General features: G+C 35.7%; 1 protein-coding gene across 1 annotated transcript; it reads right to left on the minus strand.

Annotated features, from left to right (window-relative positions):
• Positions 1 to 596: 596 nt before the first annotated feature.
• Positions 597 to 21,716, minus strand: CETN3 (centrin 3). Its single transcript, XM_049867405.1, has 5 exons — positions 21,583 to 21,716; positions 19,616 to 19,751; positions 17,687 to 17,801; positions 9,735 to 9,926; positions 597 to 2,702 (listed from the first exon to the last, which is right to left on the minus strand). The coding sequence occupies exons 1-5, from the start codon at positions 21,597 to 21,599 to the stop codon at positions 2,659 to 2,661; spliced, it is 504 nt and encodes a 167-aa protein (XP_049723362.1). The 5' UTR covers positions 21,600 to 21,716; the 3' UTR covers positions 597 to 2,658.
• Between the last annotated feature and the right edge of the window lie 1,337 nt (positions 21,717 to 23,053).

The raw sequence follows: 23,053 nt of genomic DNA on the forward strand, positions 1-23,053 counted from the left end.
CGATGGTTCTTCAAAGAGTTGAACGTAGAACTACCATAAGACCCAGCAATTCCAATCCTAGGTATATACCCACCAGAAGCGAAAGCAGAAATGCAAACAATAACCTGTAAACCAATGTTCATTGCAGTCCTTTTCACAACAGCCAAAAGCTGGAACAAGCAAAATGTCCATCAACAAATGAATGGATAAACAAAATGTACTATATACATACAATGGAATATTACTCAGACATAAAATGAAGTCCTGATTCTTGCCAAAAAATGGATGAGCCTAGAAAATGTTTTGCTAAGCAAATTTAGTCCCAAAAGGACAAACACTGTATGATCTCACTTACATGAAATAAGCAAATATTTAGAAACCAAAGATTAGTGGTTACCAGGGTTGGGAGGAAGGGAGAGAGGGGAAGTTTTTGCTTAGGGAAGGCTGAATTTATGTTAATGGTAATGGAATGATTTGGAAAAGGATAGCAAGAATGGTTGCCTAACTTGAAGAATGTAATCAATTTTACTGAAATTGTTCATGTAGAAACTGTTGAGATGGCATGTTTTATTATGTATATTTTCACCATAATAAAATTAAACACACACACACACCGTTAGCAAACATGTAATAGAATTTACTTCCAGAGACTATCATCAGATGGCTTATGGAGACCACAGCCTCAACTCTCTGCAAGTGACAAAAAGTAGCTTGGGATACTGCCAGATTTTATGTGTTTTATTTGTAGTCCTCACTGTCCTGGAAATTAACATATTTTGTGATCATGACAGCAATTCATCAGTAATTTTATATTTCAAATCCACTCGACCTGGATATTATTACTGCTGCAAACAGATTTCACATTCAAAATTAAAGTCTTATCCTAGGCTCACAATTCCTGCTTTCTAGAAGACTATTTGAAATGCCACCACTGTTGTATTATTTCCTACTGAGTTTTCTTAAATTTTGAGTGGAAAACTTTTTATGTAATACTCTGGAAGGCTCACAACAGTTAAACTGCCTCATTTATAATGTACTTTAAAACATGAAGTCTAAGGGAAGATCACTGAAATAGACAAGCCAACTCTCTTATTGGAAGAGCCCATACCACCAGCTTTTTTTTTTTTTTTTTAAATAATTTTTATTGTGCTTTAAGTGAAAGTTTACAAATCAAGTCAGTCTCTCACACAAAAACCCATATACGCTTTGCTACACACTCCCAAATACTCTCCCCCTAATGAGACAGCCTGTTCTCTACCTCCACTCTCTCTTTTCATGTCCTTTTTGCCAGCTCCTAACCCCATCTACCCTCTCATCTCCCCTCCACGGAGGAGATGCCAACATAGTCTCAAGTGTCCACCTGATCCAAGAAGCTCACTCCTCACCAGCACCTCTCTCCAACCCATTGTCCAGTCCAACCCATGTCTGAAGAGTTGGCTTTGGGAATGGTTCCTGTCCTGGGGCAACAGAAGGTCTGGGGGCCATGACCACCAGGGTCCTTCCAGTCTCAGTCAGACCATTAAGTCTGGTCTTATGAGAATTTGGGGTCTGCATCCCACTGCTCTCCTGCTCCCTCAGAGGTGCTCTGTTGTGTTCCCTGTCAGGGCAGTCATCAGTTGTAGCCGGGCATCAACTAGTTCTTCTGGACCAGCTTATTTTTTGAAGAAGCAAAATAGGTACCATTTCCCCATGATTTATCATCCACAAACCTCATATAGCTCAGTAACATACTCCCTCCTACAAGGCAGAAGTGCCCACCAATACTTGAAAAGTCTGTCTACTGTTTCCTAGTGAATCATGGAATGTTCCTCTATTTAGGTAAAACATAACCTTTAATTGTTTCTGTAGCTTACAATTTTCTATTTTAACCACTTTGACATTTAACTGAGTGACAATTAATCTCAGCAGATCAAAATTCCAAAATTTAAATCTTTCACTTTGTCAAGAAGTTAGGTGATTCAAACTGTATCCATTCAATTAGTTTAAGAGGGGAATATCCAGATTTTACTGTCATAACTTGAAGTTAAGATAGCAAATAAGATATAGAACATAATACATGAGAGTAAATAGGCCTATATGCACAATATTTTTTCCCTCCAAACGGAAAGACATGGCTCTTAAAAAAGGACTCATGCCCATACTGCGTCACCTTGTACTGAAAGACAGAATATCAAACTTGATGAAATCTTAGGCAATAGAAAAATGTGCTGTTCTATTGCTATTTGTATTTCAATTTTTGTTTCAGAAACTAGTGAAATATAAACAGAAAAAAATTAAGAAAAATACCCTTGAGGCTCAAAAGACATCAGGAATCAAAATAAAACATATTTACTAAGCTTTAAAATACTACTAAACATTTTATTAATGAAAGTCTGAAAAACCTGTACACCAAAAGTGACTACTAACGTTAAGTCAAAAACCTTCAAAGAAGACTCTATCACATGATTTAACTGTTTAAACTTTATATAAAACCTGTATTATAAATACAAAACTGAACTATTTGAGTACAACGGTTTATATAAAGAAACTTAACAGTAGTAAAATACAAATACATAAGATGCTTATTTTTGGTCCTTCGGGAAAAAAGAATGAGGTTGGTTTCTTTTTTTACACGGCTCCAGGCATAAAAACAGATATGATGGTAACTGCAACATTCTTAGTGATTATTCTTATAATTCTTTAAATGTCACCAGTCATAATAGCAATGAACTCCTCTTGATTTACTGTGGTAAGAAAAAAAAGTATGACAGTCAGAAATATAAATATTATTTGTTAAGAGAATGCTACTATATTGCACTATTTCTTTAATTTTATATTATTCAGAATTAATAAATCAAGACATAGCTTTTGGATTTTACTTCTTTACCAGGAAGTTAAACATGTGTATTACACAGATCTCGGTGAATACAAAAATATATGAAATGTAACAAACAGCGTATCAATCATTATTCTGTAATACTAAATGGGGAAAAGGCATGAGTTACAAAAACTTCAGACAGAGAAGTTTGTACCCACTTGTTAAAACACTTTAAAAAGAACCTGAATATTTTAATTTTTCAGAGAGTTAAACAATCCTCTTTATAATCTTTATTCTACCAGTTCATTTAGCAAACCCTTTCTTTTTAACCTTCAACATATCATGCGTATAAAAGTGGAATTCTAGACGATGAAAACATATTAACATTAGGGAAAAAAATCGAAATGTTTTCTAACTTTTATATATTTAAAAAATCTGCTTTAAAAGAAAAAATAATAAAAACCAGGTTAGCATACCTCAAAACAAAAAGTATCAATGGAAATGGCAACTAAAAAAGATGTACAGAATTAATCTTAATTACAAAGGTAAGATAGCAACTATTATAGATATAAATATAAGAAATAACTACTGATAAACAGACTAATAGTTTACCAAAATTACAAATAAAAGTCAGTAAGAATTTACATAGTATGATGTTTAAGACACCAATCTAAAAATAAATAGAAGAGAATCTTATTAAATACAATTTTTAAAAACCAACACACACACACGTGCACTCACACCAACTACTAGTAAAGTGCTCAGAAAAGAATGCTTCCTTTTCGTAAAACAGATGAGTTCATGAGCCCCAATATTCAATACACACTTTAACAAGGCACGAGTTATGAATGTTAGGTCTGATAATGGTAAAGAACACTACACTGAGAAATCAGAGCCCAGGATTCCAGTGCTAGTGCTGACACAAAACAGTTTTGCATCTTGTTTTCTTCATCTGAAAGTGTTCAATTACCAGATAATCTTTCAGGTTGTTGCCAACTCTTAATACCCTAAAGGCAAACAGAGAAAAACTCGACTGATTCAAATATTCTTAAGTGCCTACTGAATCTCCAACACGAACTAGGTGTTGTTATATATATATACATATACACACACATACACACATACATATACATATGTATATATACACACACACACACATATAAAAAACCAGGGTTTCCATTCCAGAATATCTTGAAATTAGGAAGATATTTGGTATTACAAAATTATTGTTATTTTCTTAGGTGTGACAATGGCTTCGTGGTTATCAGAGAAAACATTCTTAGTAGATGCGTGCTAAAATATTAGGGGGTCAAGTGTCATGATATATGCAACTTATTTTCAAATGGTTCAAAAAAATACATATACACCATCATAAAGCAAATATGGTTAAATGTTAACAATTATTGAATAGGTATAAGGTACAGTGGTGTTCATTGTACTAGTCTAATAATTTTTCTCTATGAGAATATTCATAATGAAAAGCTAGGAAAATTAAACCAATTTAAAAATAGTGAGAAGATAAAACATGTATATAAGGAATTTAAAAAATGTCAGTTCCAGAAGCCACATAGAAAAACAGTTTCAGTAATTATGTTAGCCATGTTTTATACATGAAATAGACATCTGCTGTATAATACAAAGCATGAACTATTACTAAAATAAAAGCCATACATGAGTGTTGGGAAAAAAACTTCATAATGGGAAAAATTATTATTGATAAGTTTAAGTAAACATAAATCTTGACTTGGGCTCTAAAATAAAAATGAGGATTTCATTTGACAGGAGTCGGAGAACACCAACAAGAACATAGAGAAAAAATAGTGCAATGCCTGGCAAAAGTCAGCTATAAGGAGTAAAAAGAATGAGCTGTCCGGAAGCTGACAGAGAACCATGAATCCATGCATTCGGTATTAAACATCTACCAAACACTATAAAAGCCATGGTGAAAACAGAATACAAAACTTGTAACACTCTTAAACTACTTTCAACGACCTTATAAACCTAGGTAATGTTCCTTTGTAGTTAGACACATTTGAATATCATATGAAAGCCGACTCCTTCTCTCTCCCCCCAAAAATAAATTTGTCAAATTTTTAAACATTTAACCCATGTGGAGGTTAATTTAAGAACCCCTTATTTAGTCAATCGACTGAGGCACTAGACCAAAACAGCAAGCAAGAGTATGTTCTTAAGGAAAATAACATAAAAGCAGCCTTAGGATAATGTGACTATAAATCATCCTAAGAATAAAAGAGAAGCCATAAATAAAATATGTGAAGTCTGAAAAGTACTTATGCTGGTTGGAGACCTGGATCTTTTTTCCCTCAATGTGTAAAATTTCAATAGTCAAATTTCAAATTAAGCTTCACAGAGAAGTTCTAAAACCATTGAAACATTAGCTGTGTGTGTGTGTACATATATAAACATATACTTTAAATTATAACATCTAAAAAATATTTTCTAAACTATTTCACAATTTCATACCTACAAACAGAATCCTTAAGTCCAAAAAATGGAAAGCAGAAGGGTAGAAAGTGGCTGAGAAAACTAAGCTAGCTCTTTTACTACCAGAAAGACCCTCAGACAATTAAGAGAATCTGTAATGTCTTTGTACATTCAGTTTTATAACCCCTTCTCCATCAACAGCATCTACATTACTGAGTTCTTATAGCTAATAAATCTAGCACAATACTTCGCATAAAATAGGCATCTGACAAAATGTTTATTGAATCAAACAAATATGACATTTCATTTTCTTCTACACTGCCTTCTTTAACAAAATTTACATAAATCAACCATTTCACAGGGTAAATCTTATTACAAGTCACAAAAATAAAGAATTTTAGAGAGTTAAGTAGATTAAGTACCTTAGAGACCATCTGTTTTCAGAAGGGAGGAAACAAATTTTAGCATCTAATGTGCCAGCTGAATATTTTGCTAACACACTGCTTCTTATAATAGCACATAATTTTTCTTAAAAATCCATAAACACAGAAACCTAATTGACATTTTACTTTATAGCCTAAGAGACAGTACAATGTTATGGTTAAAAACAAGTGTTTTGTAAATACAGGTACCTAAGTTTTGAGTTCTGGCTCTGCCATGTATTAGCCGTATGATCACCTTAGACAGGTTATTAATCTCTCATAATCTCCTCATCTATGCACGCATCCATCCTATGCATATATAAGAATACTATTGTATCTACTTCACAGAAGCTACTATGAAAACTGACATAATCCACAGTGTAACATGCTAAGCACAGTATTTAACATATAGTAACTGCGAGATTATTGTTAACTATTATCATCATCATTATTTAAAAGATGGTCCATTTCAGCTTCTTAAATGCTGCCTTCAGGTTTCCAAAAAGATCTTCCGTTTTATTTTATATATCGGTGGCGGGGGGTGGTGGTGGTGGTATTCTTTCTAAATCATTGCCATAGCTTTAATTATATCGTGTTTGGTATCTTCTTTTAATTCCTCATTCACCATGTTTATTATTTATACACATAAAAAATTAAACATTTTCACTGTTCTTAGGTATGGGACAGTTTGGAAAATTCATAAAGACAAAACAATTTCTACAGTTCCAAAAAAACAGAAAGCATTAAGATCTTCTACCAGTTTCACATATACAAACAAGTTAGTTTGTATCTATAAACAAAATTTCATTTACAGCCCAAAGAATCCAAATTAAGTGATTAGGTTAATACATTATGATGAAATGTAATTTCCTACTTTGTCAAAATGGACAGATTTTCTTATAGCTACAGAGACCCATTTAAGTTAAGGCAATACTCCAAAGCCAGACTAAATGGATTAAAACTGTGGTTCTCATTGTTTCTGAACATGAGAATGCCTTTTCGACAACAGACAATTTTTTGGAAGTGCCACAACAGCTGTACTTAACGTATCTCGAGAAAATATATAATGACAAGTACCTACTATGAATTAAGAAAAATGTCAATCTGTCAAGTACATATATGGTCTACAGACAACATCTGATGCATACACGAATTCCCAGACCCCATGGAATATCTCAGAATTCCCCTATCCCTAGAAAACCACAGCCCAGATTAGAAACTACTGGATTGGGCTAATCTGATAAGACCCCCCTCCTTCTTCACCCTTCCCCCAAAAGAAACAAATCTTAAAAATAAAAAGACGTATTTTATTTGTAATCAATCACTTGGAAAAAGAAAAATGTTATTTTGTCTGTTAGTCACTTGAATAAATAATAGAAACAAACCCAAGCACAGCTGTACAATGACTTAAAACAGAATAATGCAAGCAGTGAGAGCAGAAGTATTTTGAGGATAAAAACCTTTAAGCAATAGAGCACAGGTATGAACTCTGACAGTCACTTAAGCCACAGACAGAATAGTCTAGCAGGGGATGTGAAAAATGAATTACATTTTCTTAGAAGTGACACATCAGCTCTGAACTTAAGAGGCAGCTGCCTAATTGACATTTTCTCCGAATGTCAAATAAAGCTAATAACTAAAATCTAATTCACATGTACCCAGTAAAGAAAAAAAAAAAAAGTTCATAACTCTGATCTTTTGACTCACGCATAGTAACTATCGTTAAAAGATTTATGAAACAGGTATCATGATTGTGTCACTAAAGAGGGTGTCTTCAGAGAAAAGAGTTCCCTTAAAGATGTAATAATCAACAGGTAGAGGAGACTTGGAGACCCTGGGTGTTGCAAACAGTTAACATGTTTAGCTGCTAACCAAAAGGTTGGAGGTTTGAGTCCACCCAAAGCATCTTGGAAGAAAGGCCTGGCAATCTACTTTCAAAAAATCAGCCATGAAAACCCTATAAAGCACAGTTCTATACACGTGGGGTTGCCATGAGTCAGAATCAATTCAACAGTAACTGGGTTTTTTGTTTGTTTTTTGGAGGGTGGGGGGGATGGTTTAGAAAAGACTTAGAAAAAAAGGTAAAGACAGTGGATTTTAAGTATAAATATTAGAGTGATAGCTTAGGAAATCATTTACATTTCCTGAGGATTTAGTCTTTTTTTTTTAATACGAATAATTACACTAATACCTGTAAGGAGCTAGTATAAAATAGAAAAAGCTTTATAGTGTTAATATTCACATATCGTGAGACATCAAAGTAATGTACAATTCCCATATACAATCTTCAATCTGAGCTGGTAACTAGTTGCTACTATCTTATTTCCTTATTAAAGTATGTATTTCTAAGGGCCTGGCAATCTACTTCCAAAAATCAGCCAATGAAAACCCTATGGATCACAACTGGTAGTGTTTTATTCTGTTGTGGCTGGGGTCACCAAGAATCGGGGGCTGACTTGATGGTAGCTAACGTGTATGTATGGAGTTTCTGCACGGTGCAAGTGGTCAATGTGCTCAGCTGCTCACTCTAAAGGCCTAGTGATCTACTTCTTAAAAATCAGCTATTGAAAATTCTATGGAGTTCCACTCTGACACAAATGGGGTTGCCACGAGTTGGAATCAACTGGACATACCTGCCTTTTTGGTACTGTACCAACATACACCTACTGTAACACATATTCATGCTCAGGGCTTTAAGTTAAGAAACAGTAGAACACTCATGCTTAAGAAAATAGAGGGAAAAACAAAATGAGTAAAGATGAAAGAAAAGGAAAACAAGCTTACATTTAATATCTTCAGTCAGTGCTCACAACCACCCTGGAAGATGTTACCATCCCCATTTTCACAAAGGGTGAGGCTGAGACTTAAAGAGGCTGAAAACTTACTCAAAATTACAAAGCAATTAAAGGAATGATAGAGATTCAATTCAAAGCCAGCTTTGTATAATTCTAAAGTTTCAAGCCTTCCTATACTGTCCTTTCCTACTATATGAGTCCACACAGCTTTTAAGGGGCTTAAAATACAACTGCAGAAATAGACATGTATATAACAGAAGGCAAAGTATGAAAGTACTTAAACACTTTGTTTGTCTAAATGCTATGGGCCCTCAATGGACGTCTCATAATTCACACCAACAGAGACCATTGGGAAAAACTTTTGAGAAAAGGATGGTGCTTAAAATGTACCCAGAAGAATGATTAATATTTTAGCAGACAAAAAAATGGTAATTAGGTCATTCTGGAATTATGGAACAACATGAAGAAAGGCACAGCATAAAAAAATGTTTTCAGGATAGTGTTTTGTCTCAGTGTGTACAAATGGAAGGTGAGGATTAGAGTAGAAAAGTGGAAGAATGCAGTGGGAAATAAAACTATACCTAAGGTAGGGAAGATCACAGAAGGCTTTGAGCTTTACTATGTAGACAGTGAAGTGCCTGATAAGGGAAATGATAATCAGCCAAGTATTTTAGGGAAAAAATGCTATTGGAGCGATTAGTGGTTTAAAGGCACAAATTAGGAGGCTACTATTGGACTGTAAACTCCCTGAGGGCAGGGACCACATCTGGTTTTTTCCCCGTTGTTATTCCTGGTCAGCACACAGGATATGACAGTGGGCATCCAAGGGAAGAATAAATGTGGCTATTATAATACATTTCTAGAAAGAAATTAGGACCAAAACTAGGACAGCAGCAGTGAACAAAGAAATAAAACAGGTTCAAAACATTCGAAGGGTAGAATCAACAAAACTTAGTCTAGAAGTGCATGTAGGCTGAGGAAGAATAAGACATTAAAGACTGAAGTTTTACTAAGTGACTGAAATTTTGGTGATGTTTCACCTTCAGAGATAAGTAACTACCTTCCTGAAGTGTGGGGCCTCATATTACTATCTGTACAACTGGTTTTAAAGAACTCCTTTACTCTGAATTGAATATGTAATATGTTTATGCAACAAAGCCCACTAAAAGATGAACAACAACACTGAGTAAAAAGAGAAAGGTTGCAAAGGGTCTTGAAAATCATTTGGTTTTAGAAAAATTTACTCAATGTGTAGCATCAGGAATACCTGGAAAATACGTCTTATTCAAAACTTACTTTCTCCATCACCATCTTTATCAAATTCTTCTATCATAGCCCGAAGTTCTTCATCACTCATGTTTTCACCCAATTCTCGGGCAACACGTCGTAAATTCCTCAAGCTTATTTTACCTGAATCATCATCATCAAATAGTTTAAATGCCTTCAATATTTCCTCATGTGGATCTCTTTCCAATATCCAATCTGTCACTATAGTAAAGAAAGAAAAAAAGGAAAAGCCTGCATAATCAAAAAAGATAATCATCTGTGAAACCAACCAAACGTAAGATAAAATTAAAAGCTACAAATCTGTCAATACTTAGTCTGGCAACAAAATGACAAATTGAGCCCAAAAACTCAAAGAGATAACCCTGAAATTATAAAGACCAAAAGCATATTTAAAACTTTAACTTTTATATTAATATATCCTATTATAAGAATTAAGAAAACTATTGCACAAAGTCAAAATAAAGTTTTACATACACACACACACCATATATACTTAAAGTTTGCTATTATTAAGAATTGAACTATGCTTCACTGACATTGAGCACACATGTCTAGGCATTTGTAACCTAGTGTAGAGGCAACATAGCAACAAAAAAATTAGAGGAAACTAGATAAAAGACTGTTCATTGGCTAAACTTATACTGATTCTTCTCCTCTTGGTTAATCCAGCTTAAAAACAAACAAAAACTGACAAATTAACAAAACACAATGACGTCACTGATACAGGCACAATCTCAGGCAGGAGATCAAAAATTCCAGTGATGTCTTCATACGCTTCAAGGTTAGAAGAACTCCTTGGTTTTCTAAAGTATGTAAAGCAGTTAAAAGGATTGAATCTGATTGCAGTAAGAAAATAAAAAAAAAAAGCTCTGGGAAGGAAGTTTCTCTGAAGTCACATTCATTTTGTTCTGCAAGATAGATAACTCTCAGATACCTAACTGAAAATAAACTACTAACTGTGAAAATAAACATGAAATTTCATACCTCGATAGCAAGTCTTTTTTTTACCTTATTGTACTTTAGGCGAAAGTTTACAGTGCAAATTAGTTTCTCATTCAAAAATTTATAACCAAATTGTTTTGCACCACTGGCTGCAGCCCCCTTTCTCTTTATACCCCGGGGCTCCGCAAGTCCATTCATCCAGTTTTCCTGTCCCCTCCTGCCTTCTCATCTTCACTTTTAGACAGGACTTGCCCATTTGAAATCTTATGTTTGACTGAACTAAGAAGCATATTCCTTACATATGTTACTGTTTATTTTATAGCCTGTCTAATCTTTGGCTGAAAGGTGGACTTTGGGAGTGGCTTCAGTTCCAAGTTAGCTGGATGTCCATGCCCCAGTCTCAGAAGTTCCTCCAGTTTCTGACAGACCAGTAAGTCTTATCTTTTTTTGTGAATTTGAATTTTGTTCTACATTTTTCTCACGCTCCATCCAGGACCCTCTATTGCAATCCTTGTCAGAGTCGTCAGCTGTGGTAGCTGGGTACCGGGCACCGTGTAATTCTTCTGGGCTCCGGCTGGTGGAGGCTGTAGTTCATGTGGTCCATTAGTCCTCTGCCTCTGGACTAATATTTTCCCTGTGACTTTGGTTTTCTTCATTCCCCTTTGCTCCAGACAGAATGGGACCAATAGACTTATCTCAGATAGTCACTCACATTTTAAGACTCTAGGCACTACTCACCAAAGTAGGATGTAGAACATTTTATGAACTATGTTAGGCCAACTACCCGAGATGTCCCCCAAAACCATGGTCCCCAGCCCCCAGCCCTAGTAACTCAGTTCCTCAAGGTGTTTGGATGTTTTCCGGAAGCTTCTGCGACTTTGCCCTGGTCAAGTTGTGACTTCCCCTATATTATGTGTTGTCCTTCCCCTCAACAAAGTTAACACTTGTTTACTATCTAGTTAACGATTTCCCCTCCCCACTGCTCCCCTCCCTCATAACAACCAAAGATTGTTTTTTTCATGTATAAACCTTTTCTTGGGTTTTTATAATAGCAGTCTTATACATTATTTGTCCTTTTGTGATTTGACTTATTTTAGTCAGCATAATGCCCTCTGGATTCATCCATGCTATGAGATGTTTCACAGATTCATCATTGTTCTTTATCGTCGGGTGGCATTCCACTGTGTGTATGTACCCCAATTTGTTTATCCATTCATCTCTTGATGAACACTTAGGTTGTTTCTATCTTTTTGCTATTGTTTATAATGCTGCAGTGAACATGGGTGTGCACACATCTATTCTTGTCACAACTCATGTTTCTAGGGTATATTCCTAGGAGTGGGATAGCTGGATTGTATGGTATTTTTACCATACTTCTTTTTTAGGAAGTACCATATCATTTTCCATAGTGGTTATAAAATTTTACATCCCTACCAGCAGTGTATATGAGTTCCAACCTTCCTTGCAATCTCTTCAATGTTTTTTTTTTTTTTTGATTAGTGCCTGTGATGTCGGGGTGAGAAGCTATTTCATTGTAGTTTTGATTTGCATTTCTCCGACGGCTAATGATCACTAGTATTTCCTCACGTGTCTGTTAGCTGCCTGAATGTCTTCTCTGACAACAGTTTATTTTAATACACTGGACACAATAATATATAATAATGAAATAATAAGTTTAACGTTATTTTTATATTACTACTGTCTTTCATTAATAGCCACAATACAAATTGAGGCAAAATCTGTACCTTAAAATTTTTAATTTACTAGATAAAATTCTGAAAATATCTAAATAAGTATTTCTGAAGTCTACATACTGGTCTAGCACTTCAAGACAAAGTATGACTTTCACTGTGCCGTTAAAAATAACTCAGTCCTGTTGAAGTTTACAGAATCATGAAAAATTTACGACTGTTTGTAGATGGTATCTGAACATTTAATGAATCCAACAGGAAAAATTACAATTCAAGGCTCTAATAAGCTATTTTTTTTTTTGCTGCTATTAGATTTTATGTTTGAATAAGCTTTAGAATAAGCATCTATTCAAACTAATGTTATATCATCTATATATATATTCAGTTTTAACCATTAATTTTATCCAAAAAGTCTTCCAAGTAACTAATTGAAGTGTATTACTATAAGTATGCAAATCACCAAGGCTCATAAATATTCAGTCAAAAAGAAGTTGGCATATGTACAGCCCTAAAACCAAAATAAAATACTACACTTAACTCTGTGGCTCATGCTCAACTTATTCTGAATTTAGTCCCAACAAAAAAGCAGGACAGGGAAAAAAAAGTGTTAAGAAATTTTCTTCACCAATTAAATAATTTACATGACAGGTGAATCAAAAAAGCAGCTTGCTGAAAGTATTAATGTACTTAAGGAAGCAACAGGGTGATCTGGAGAACAGATGGGGCTCCAAGATGTATAAATTCTTATCCCACTGGTGCTTTAATTGTGCTAGTTATTTCAGACTATGTGTCATTTTTTATCGATACCCTGCCTTAGAATGCAGCTTTTCTTGAGAACTATACATTCCTATAACCTGGACAGTTAAAACATTACCCAGTATATAACTTTATGGTGACTCTCCGCCATGCTTTCATGTCCTACTCCTGCTCTATCAAGTAGAATTTAATTATAATGATTTTTTCAATAAAAACAAGCTATTTGACATATAAGCCATTAGGATGGATTACATTTATTTCACAAAACTCCAACCTTTTGTTAATATAACTCTATTTTCAAATAATTTAATTATAATGACATATGCATTTCATCAAGATGATTGGACCTTACACATTATAAAAATCAGTTAAGAAATATATCAAATTAAAAAATACCCCAGTTTAAGTGAGTCAAAACTCATAAAAGATAATGCTAGGAAATGTGGCTTCAACTATATTTCTAACCACCCTCTGGAAGTTTCTATCCAAACATACTAGTTACTTTAAACTCAACATCCTGAAATCTAAACTCCTCCCATTATCACTAAGGTAGCTACCACTGCCTCCCTTGCCTCCTCACCCCAGCATAAAATTAACAGCTAGTTTCCCATGACTGAAAAGTCTGATTCATTTTTAATCCCATAAACCTAATCAGTGATTAGACTTTATAGTCCTAAAGACACTAACTTTTTTACTCTTTAAATGTATTCCTTTTCATTTCACCCACACCACCTTCAACCTAAAGTCTATTATTCTCTGTCTTTAGTCTCTCTTTCCTCCTACCCATCTTCAATACTATCATCCCCCCAAAAAACCAAACCCACTGCCATAGAGGCAATTCCAACTCATAGCGACCCTAGAGGACAGAGTAGAACTGCTCCATAGAGTTTCCAAGGAGCACCTGGCAGATTCAAACTGCCAACCTCTTGGTTAGCAGCCATAGCACTTAACCACTATGCCACCAGGGTTTCCATACTATCATCAGTTACCGATAAAACGTATCGTATTGTCTTCTTTATAAACTATTAATCATCTGCTGACCAAAGTCCAAATTCTGTACAGTATTCAAGATTTTATCTATCTGGAGAGACTCCCTACTTATCCAGCCATTTCCCTCCCTATCCCCTAGCCACGGGGCACTACCTAAAGTTTCCCAAACACCCTATACTTCTATTACCACTCTGTTGTTGTTGTTTTCTGTGACCGTGATACCTTTTTCTACTCTTGCAATCTTCCCTGCAGGATGAAATCCTATTCTTACGCCCAGAAACCTAAATTAAAAATCCCCTCTATAAAGTCTTCCTCAATTCCTCTAGACCAGGGCTCACACCTATGTCCTGCAAAGGGCCAGATAATAAGTATTTTGGCTTTGTGGGCTATAATGTCTCTGTGCCAACTACTTAACTCTGCCATTGTAGCACCAAAGCAGCATGAAAGAATGGGTGTGGCTGTGTACAGCTGGTAGCCTAGATGTGGCCCAAGGGCTGTAGTTCCCTTTTGCCCTAGATAAAATTATAATTTACTATATGGTATCACAGTTTATTCTCACCTATATTTAAATTGTAAATTCCCTGAGAGAAGAACCTCTTAGTAATCTGCAAGTAATTCCCCTCCCTCTCTCCAGCACAGTACCTCACAACAAAAATTCAAATGTTTGTTAAATAAGCAAAAATTTCAGCTAATGTCTGTTAAATAAGCAAAGTCAAAATAATAATACAATATTCTATTCTAAACAGGCAACTGAATAAGTAGTACATGCCAAAAATAGATGGAGTACAAACATCTGACTTAGCTTGGTCTTACTTTAAAGGCAGCAATTCCTAAAGCACCTGTTACTCACTGGTCTCAGGCTATTTTTATTCTAAGCTTACTATTAAATATATTGTTAATACCTTTTTTCTAGGAGGAATCCAGTTTTAAATGGCAGACTTATTCATCCAGATATAACTGTGGGACAGTGTCCTTAGTAATTATTTTCAAAAACCACATAAAACTAAAGACTCAAATGTTTTGATTTGGAGGCACTTATACCAAAGCATGAAACATATTCATCTGCAGTCAATTATTACTCATAAATAATTAACAAATGGGGAGAATACACAGTTGTTGACTGCTTGACTGCCAATCTGTAATGAAGTTTTATTTTAAACTGGTATTCTCAACAGGTAGTCATAAGACAGCTGTAGCGTGCACTGAGCCAGTCAAAGATTGATCTTTGAGTCAGAGTTTTTCAGCCAGAGCCATTTACTCTAAAGGAACCCAGTATTTCTGCTCTATTACTAATAGAGAAGATGGGTGGCAGGGAAAGGGAGAGGTGGCATGGGACTCTGGTCTCAACTATTACTAAAATCACAATTTCAAAATTATATTCACTTAAAATTTGCTGCGTCTGCCAAAATAATTACAATGATACAGTACTTAAAAAAGCCTGCAACTATGAAAAACAATCATAAAAAATTAAAGAACTCAGAATAGAAAGCTTTTTATGTCCAGTGATACAAATGTTTTCTAGTGATCCTTAAAAAAAAAAAAAAAAAGGCTATTTGTTCAAGTAGTAATAGTAAGAGTAAATAGCACTTACTTACAAGGTGCAGTGGTTAAGAGCTCAGGCTGCTAACCAAAAGGTCGGCAGTTCAAACCCACCAGCCACTCCTTGGAAACCCTGTGGGGCAGTTCTACTCTGGTCCTATAGGGTCACCACGAGTCACAATCAACTCGATGGCAATGGGGTTTTTTGTTTTTTGTTTTTGGTACATACAAGGTTAGGTCCTTTTCTAAGCACTTCACACATTATTAACTTATTTAATCCTCAGAAGAACCCTATGAGATAGTATAACTATTCCCATTTTATAGCTAAGGAAAATGAGGCATAGAAAAGTAAGTGACCAAGTTACACAGCTAAAACCCACCCACCCAGTGCCGTCGAGTCAATTCCGACTCATAGCGACCCAGCTAGTAAGCAGCAAATTCAGTATCTGACTCCAGCCAATCTAGTTCCAGGGTAGTCCATTCTAAAACCACTACACTATACTAAACGTACCTGAATTATAGCTCTACCCTAATAGCACCATTTCCACTACATTCTGACACCTTATTCCTATAAATAAAAAACCTAAGTTGAAACTTGGAATGCTGTGATTGTAAACCCCTGGAGAGCTTCTACTAGGGGAGAATGAAAGTGGCTCTCTCCCTCTCCTCAAGTAAATAATTCTATAAATTAGAGGACAAAAAGAATATGCTCCCTAAAGAGCCAAGTTGCCTCTTTAAACATTCATCTCTTAGCTAATAAACTGGCAATTTTCTGTGCTGTGATTTCTTTCTCTTTTAGGTTTATCCCTTCCCTTCCCTTCACCCCCCCTCCCCGTTCTTGTCTGAGCTTTCAAATTAAAAAAAAATTACTAATGATATGAATCTAGTATCTTTGTCTATTAAATGTTACCTTTTTGTTTTGGCTCTCTCTCATACTGCCTCTTAATATTTGAAACAACGGGAGTGTTTGTATGTGTATAATGGAATTTGTTTCCACATTTTAAAAATAATATATCTAATAATAACTATATAATATGCTTATACACTGACCCATAAAAAGTGATATGACAAGGGTTTAGAAAACTCAGTAAGATAGATTTGAATATTTACACACTGTATGTGGAAACCCTGATGGCATAGTGGTTAAGTGTGCTACAGCTGCTAACCAAAAGGTCGGCAGTTCGAATCTGCCAGGCGCTTCTAGGAAACTCCATGGGGCAGTTCTACTCTGTCCTCTAGGGTTGCTATGAGTAGGAACTGACTTGACAGCAGTGGGTCTGGACACTGTTTGTATAATATTCTAAGCAATATATTTGTTATAATAGCAATGCTTTACCTTTCTGAATCTTCTCTTTTGAGAAATAATCCATTAAAATCAAATATATAGAAATTCTACCATATTAAGCCCACGACACATTATCTTCAGTTGCTTGTTCTAAAATGTCTCCTGCTTCCTGTCAGTCAACTCCTCCCTTACTACAATCCTCTCCCTATTTCCAACTCTAATAAAGATTTTCTTATTCACAGAGATCAAGGTCATCCAGAGAATGTACTCCCTCACAGATTTTGTCATCCGGAAGACACAAGCTTCACTTATAAAGATACCAGTTTCTTCTTTACCCACTTTGCCAACAAAAATCACATACCAGAAAAGTCTTGGGAAATATTTTACAAACAACAGGATACCAAATTTTCTACCTTACTGAGAGAAAAATTTTTTAATTACCCTTTTAGTTTTATAATATAAACACGCATTACTTGCAAAGACATCTTTCCTTGAAAAGCTACAAAATTATTTCGTGGTTGGAATCTTCAGAACTATAAAAGAAAAAATAAATGCCACAGCAAAGCTGTAAACATTATTTTTCCTCAGAAATAAGAAAAAAGAGTGACAAAAAATAAGTACCTGAACAAGTGCCACATTATATAACAATGCTTTGTAACAAAATTCCATAACCTAGAGAATTAAAAAAAGAAAAAAACTGCTACTAACCAGACAATTTCCTAAAAACTGCTGATTACAAAAACTATTAAGATACACACCAACTTCATTAAAATCTTCAAAGGTGATTTTCCCTGTGGCTTCTCTGTCATAATCTTTAAGAATCTTCAGTACATCAGCTTTTTTTACATCAAACCCCAAGGCTCTCATTGCCACCTTTTGGATTAAAAGGGAAAAGCAAATGATAAAGCACTCTGTACAAAAGAAGTGATTTCCAATTCTTAAATAAGTTTCTACATGTTAGGAGATGATATCACACTAACAAAACATATAATTCTTTTGCATGTTTTACATCTCAAAAAAAAAATTGATAGTTATTGTTCTTCATTATTGAAATTATATGGAAAATTTTATCATTTATTTATAGTTTTTAAATGACAAACCAATCAACATGTATTTATAGAATACACTATCCAGTGCACTGACTTAGTTTAGTGTACAAATAATTTTAACAAGCTATCTGTTCACAAGGCATTAACAACCTAAACAGGAAAAAGACATGGCATAAATATTAAAAAGTTATACAATAGAAGATGAACACATTAAGATAAAAATTACCATCAGATCCTGTATGACCAGTTATCAAGTAAGTAGTCTAGTACCCTGAGTTCAGAGGAAGAAGCTAGCTTGTTACTAGTAACAAGGAAGGAGACACATGATACTAGTTAAAAAAAAGTCTTATTTAGAGATTTAGTTGTTCCCTGATGGATGGATGAAGTGGGATAGACGACATTTAGAAGATGATGACTATTATTAAAACAGACATCAAAAGCAAAGAATAGAGTTGAGGGATAATGAACAGAGTTGCCTACCTGACCTGAATGGGAAGAATTCAGGCAGAAGAGAAAGTAAGTTAGTAAATGAGAAAAGTATGTGGTAGTCAAAGTGTAGAGAGCATTCAACAGAAAGCAAAGGAATCTGAACTTTACGTAGTGTGCACTACATGGAAAAGGAATTTTAGAAAGATGAAACTAACGGTAGTGTACAGGCTGAACTACAAGTGAAGAAACCATTTAGGAAGCTCCAAATATTATATTTCCAGATATGAAATAGGGTCCCAAATCAAGAGAGTAATAGCAAGAATAGAAGAAATGATCAAATGTGGGTAACTAAAAAAAGCTGTAGGAAGAGAGTTTAAGAGGACCTCAAGACTGAGAAAGCCAGACTTACAGGCCTAGTATTGCTTTTATACATTCCGTCCTGTCACTGCACAGTTCTTTCCCCTACTCAGAATTTTGTGCTTAAAAATCCCATACAAAGTTACCAAAATTAAAACCACCAAATAAACATTTATTATATTCACATACCTATGAAGGCTACTAGAAAGCCATTCAAAACTGTTTTTCTCTATAATTTGGGAACAGATAAGGGTAATGGTCGAACATGATGAACACAATGTCACTGAACTGTACATATAAATATTATTGAAATATCAAATACTTTGTTGCATATATATTTACCACAATATTTAAAACAAAAACAGTTTCCCCTTGTATGTTTATAAATAATTCTAGGCGTTAAAGTTGACATTTTTCCCCATTAACATTAGATATCACTTCTGTTGATTGCATCAGAGACAGTAGATTAAAACCTTATTACTAACATGTTAAAATTAAAAAAAAAAAACACTGAAAAAATGATTCATCAAAAAAATGGCAAGAATATAGTAAGAGCTGTTTAAATCCCATAGTTTGAAATCTTTCAATTACATGAATGAAAAATAAGTAACTGCCATAAGAATATATGCAAGGTTTCAAATACTGCTTAAAATACTATTTAAAACTCATTTTACCATGTAAAAGGGAGTTTTGAAAAGGTATGTAAGGGGTAGTATTCAGTTTTATTATAGCACTTTACTGTGAAAGCTTAAAATTGTTTCATATTTCTAAAACCAATTCAGTTAAAAATATTTAAACTATCAACAATGCAAATCATTATAACACAGACATGTATTTTAAAGGATTTATTACCTTTAACTCATGATAATCTATTGCTTCATCTTTGTCTGTATCAAATAGTTCAAACGCATCTTTAATTTCTTGCTTCTGTTCCTCAGAGAGTTCTCTTCGCTTTTTTCTCTTTGTTTTGTCTACTACAAGCTCATTTCTATGAAATGGACAGAAAAAAGTTGTTAGTCTACTCTAATTCTATTCTCTTATGCCTCTGAATTATTAAGACTGCAAAAAGACAAATAAAAAATTATCCAGTGAATGATTTTCTAAAAAGGAATTGTCTGAGCTTCTATACATTTGCCCCTTCCCAGAACCGAAGAGCGTTACAGGTTTTCGAAAGAAAAACAAAGACCTAACTTTCAGTCCTCATAGCTTTGTGTTAATTCCCGTTAATATTACTGTGGAAGCAACAACAACGGTGATTAAGAAACATTACTTTTACGTCACCCCAAACAAAAAACATTACTTTTATTAAACCCCAAACAACAAAAAAGCAAACTTTATTCATATCATCCTACAATATATAGTTAAAAAAACCTCCAAGTAAAATTCATAATTTATGAAACCATACATACTCGATTTACTTTTGAGAGTGCTTATAATTTATCCTAAAAATTACTACAAAAAAAAGTAAATAAAACCATATAATTTATCAATTAACTTACTAAAGATTTTGGCACTGCAGGTTCAAAACGTTTTTACATTACATATTGCTAATGGCTTGGCACTTTGTGATTTAATCCATTGATATTAACAAATCAACCAAAATACTGAATCTAAACATATCACGAATATTAAACGCCAAAAAGAAAAAGTACATAATACTGTGCTAATCCTATATAGATAAGATGAAGCTTCAATGGTCTTCTAGTCTCACTTAGCATGTAAATTATAAATTTCTTATAACAAATTCTGGAAAAGCTTAAAGAAAAATAAAAGCAAAATTTATTTCAAAAGCCAGAAGAAACGTCTTAAGAGACGCCAATCTTTATGTGGTCCAAATTTTCAAATGGTGATGCAACACATGTATAGACAAATCGTATAAAACTTTATAATGTAAAATCCAGTTGATTTTATTAGAACGTGTTATTCGCGCTTCCAGTTGTTTTGGTCTCTGAAATCCGCAACCAAAAAAAAAAAAAAAGAGATGGCTAGAAAGTGACCAGGAGGTGAAGCATGAGAAAGGTAAGGAAGATCTTTCTTTCACAAGAGACCAGGCTTCACACAAGCTTCGACATTCCCGGGGTCAGTCGTTACCGTCCCAAGATTCCGAGAGGACAAGTCTGCAACCGACCGACAACTGACTCAATCCAAGAATACCACAACTGCCCATTAGTAGAAAACAGCACCTTTTAGAGTGGCGTAACTACACGGGTATTTTTCTGATAAAACGTCTACATGGGGATGGTGGAGGGAGAAGCAAGTGGAGCGGGAAGGTTAAAGGCTAGAATGAAGGGAAACGAACTCAATCTAAGGAAATCTAAGATACTGTCAACTAAAGTCACTAAAACGTGTCTCCAATTATACCGCAAAGCAGGGCCCGGGGAGAAGAACAAGGAGGAGCTTTGCATTATTTCCAAAATTTATAACTGAGTGATTACGTCAGCAACTTAACAGAAGGTGGGGGCCGGAGGTTGGGATCACTGAACTCAATGAAGGATACGATACGGCCTGGTTTTTCGCAGGGACACCCAGAGCAGAAAGCCTCGCGATATTTCACTCCCTCCACGATCGCTAACACAGTAGCTGCCTCCTTGGCAGTCCAAAAACCGAAACGGGTTGACAGAAACGATCACCTTAGCCGGAACTCATCACCTACGGAACACCAAGGGCTCCTAGCGTAAGGGTTCCGCGGTCAAGAAAGTTGGCCGAGATTCCGTCCCCGCCCCGCTCCTCATCTCAAACTGCCTTCTTTCCACACGCCCACACACCCACCCCTGGGTCCCGCTCCGGGGTGTGGAGAGCATTGTCTCCTCATTACCGACCTCAGAGCTAAACTCATGTTCTCTTCCGACAGAGACGTTCCTCTCAAGAACGAGTTTAACACCCTACCAACACAGCCCGACTCGCAAAGCCCGTTCAACAGACACCAACGGCGCCAGCAGCGTCAAGGAACGCCCACAAGACAACACTTCTGAGTTGGATTGGTTGAAACTGGCTAATATCCTGCCTATTGGGGCGGGGGCCCTCACTGACTCTGTATTCTCATTGGACAGGTTTAACGTCAAACAACGAAACGTCCTTGCTCGTCCCTCCTGCAGCTCGGTCGGCCCTTTAGATTGGCCAGATGCTTTTACCCGGAATCCTTTGCGGGGCCCGGATCTGGTCGCCTCTGCGGTGTTTGGCGGTGGGGTGGGCGAATGTCCGCTTGAGAGCGCCGTGTACTGGCTGCTGTTTGGAGACGAGCTACCTCGGAAGAAAGGAAGGCAGGAGTCATGTTGCAAGCCGTCTCCCAGCTATTTAAAGGGAGCAGATGGGTGATGAGGTCAGCGAAACTTGGCGCCACTGTTTTCTTAAAATTTTGGATGGCCCAAGAGCTAGGGAGTTTAAAACCTATCCTTAAGTGCCTCCTTTTCCCTGTTGTGATTCCAGGAGGTATAAATCTGCATTTTTCCCCCCTTATATTTGTCCTAGTGATTTCAAAGCAGGTCCTATGGGTAATCACACCTCTTCTCCCCCCTCTTTCTCCTTTGAACTCCTTTGACGGGATTTGTCCACTGTGTCTCATATTATTTTCCAGGGCTGTAAACTGTTCATACACAAGGTGTTACTTTCAGTAACAAACCAAGTTTTTTGATGCTCATTTGGCTAATATGGTTACTTTTTCATCTCCCCACTATGTTGAATTTCTTGAAGGCCAGACTTGTATCTTCCATTTAACTCTAGTCCTAGCAACCTAGCACTATTTGAAGGCCATGGTAGGACTCTCACTTTTCACGTGGAGCCTGGGTTAGATTCCTGGCCAGTGCACCTCAAGCACAGTCACTATATGCCTGTTAATGGAGACATGTGTAGTTATGATGCTGAACAGATTTCAGCCAAGCTTCCAGACCAAGACCAGGAAGAAAGGCCTGGTGATCTGCTGAAAAATCATCCAGTGAAAACCCTATGGCTCATAATGATCAGATTCCATTGTGCATGGTGTCCCTATTAGTTGAGGGTGAACTCAATGCCACTAACAATCCATACACTGTCTAATGCATCAAAAATATGTGCTGCATTTCATAGAATCTTGCTGGGAAGAGTACTGAGCTAAGCTGCAAATCTCGTAAACATGAATAAAATCCTGGGAGGGAGTGTGTGAGTAAGGAAGAGAGAAAATATTTAACTTATTAACATGATATAAAGCAGTGCAGTGGTTGAGAGCTTGGCTACCAATGAAAAGGTCAGCAGTTTGAATCCACCATCACTCCTTAGAATCCCTACGGGGCAGTTCTACTCTCTCCTATAGGGTTG

This window comes from Elephas maximus, chromosome 2 (genome assembly GCF_024166365.1).
Source record: "Elephas maximus indicus isolate mEleMax1 chromosome 2, mEleMax1 primary haplotype, whole genome shotgun sequence".
Lineage (NCBI taxonomy): Eukaryota > Metazoa > Chordata > Mammalia > Proboscidea > Elephantidae > Elephas > Elephas maximus.

Excerpts from the sequence above, each read along its gene's own strand:
- CETN3 (XM_049867405.1), bottom strand. Across the intron at positions 17,802-19,615 it reads TAGATTATCATGAGTTAAAG|GTGGCAATGAGAGCCTTGGG; the intron begins GTAATAAATCCT and ends TTAATCCAAAAG. Across the intron at positions 2,703-9,734 it reads TAAAGATGGTGATGGAGAAA|TAAATCAAGAGGAGTTCATT; the intron begins GTAAGTTTTGAA and ends TTCTTACCACAG.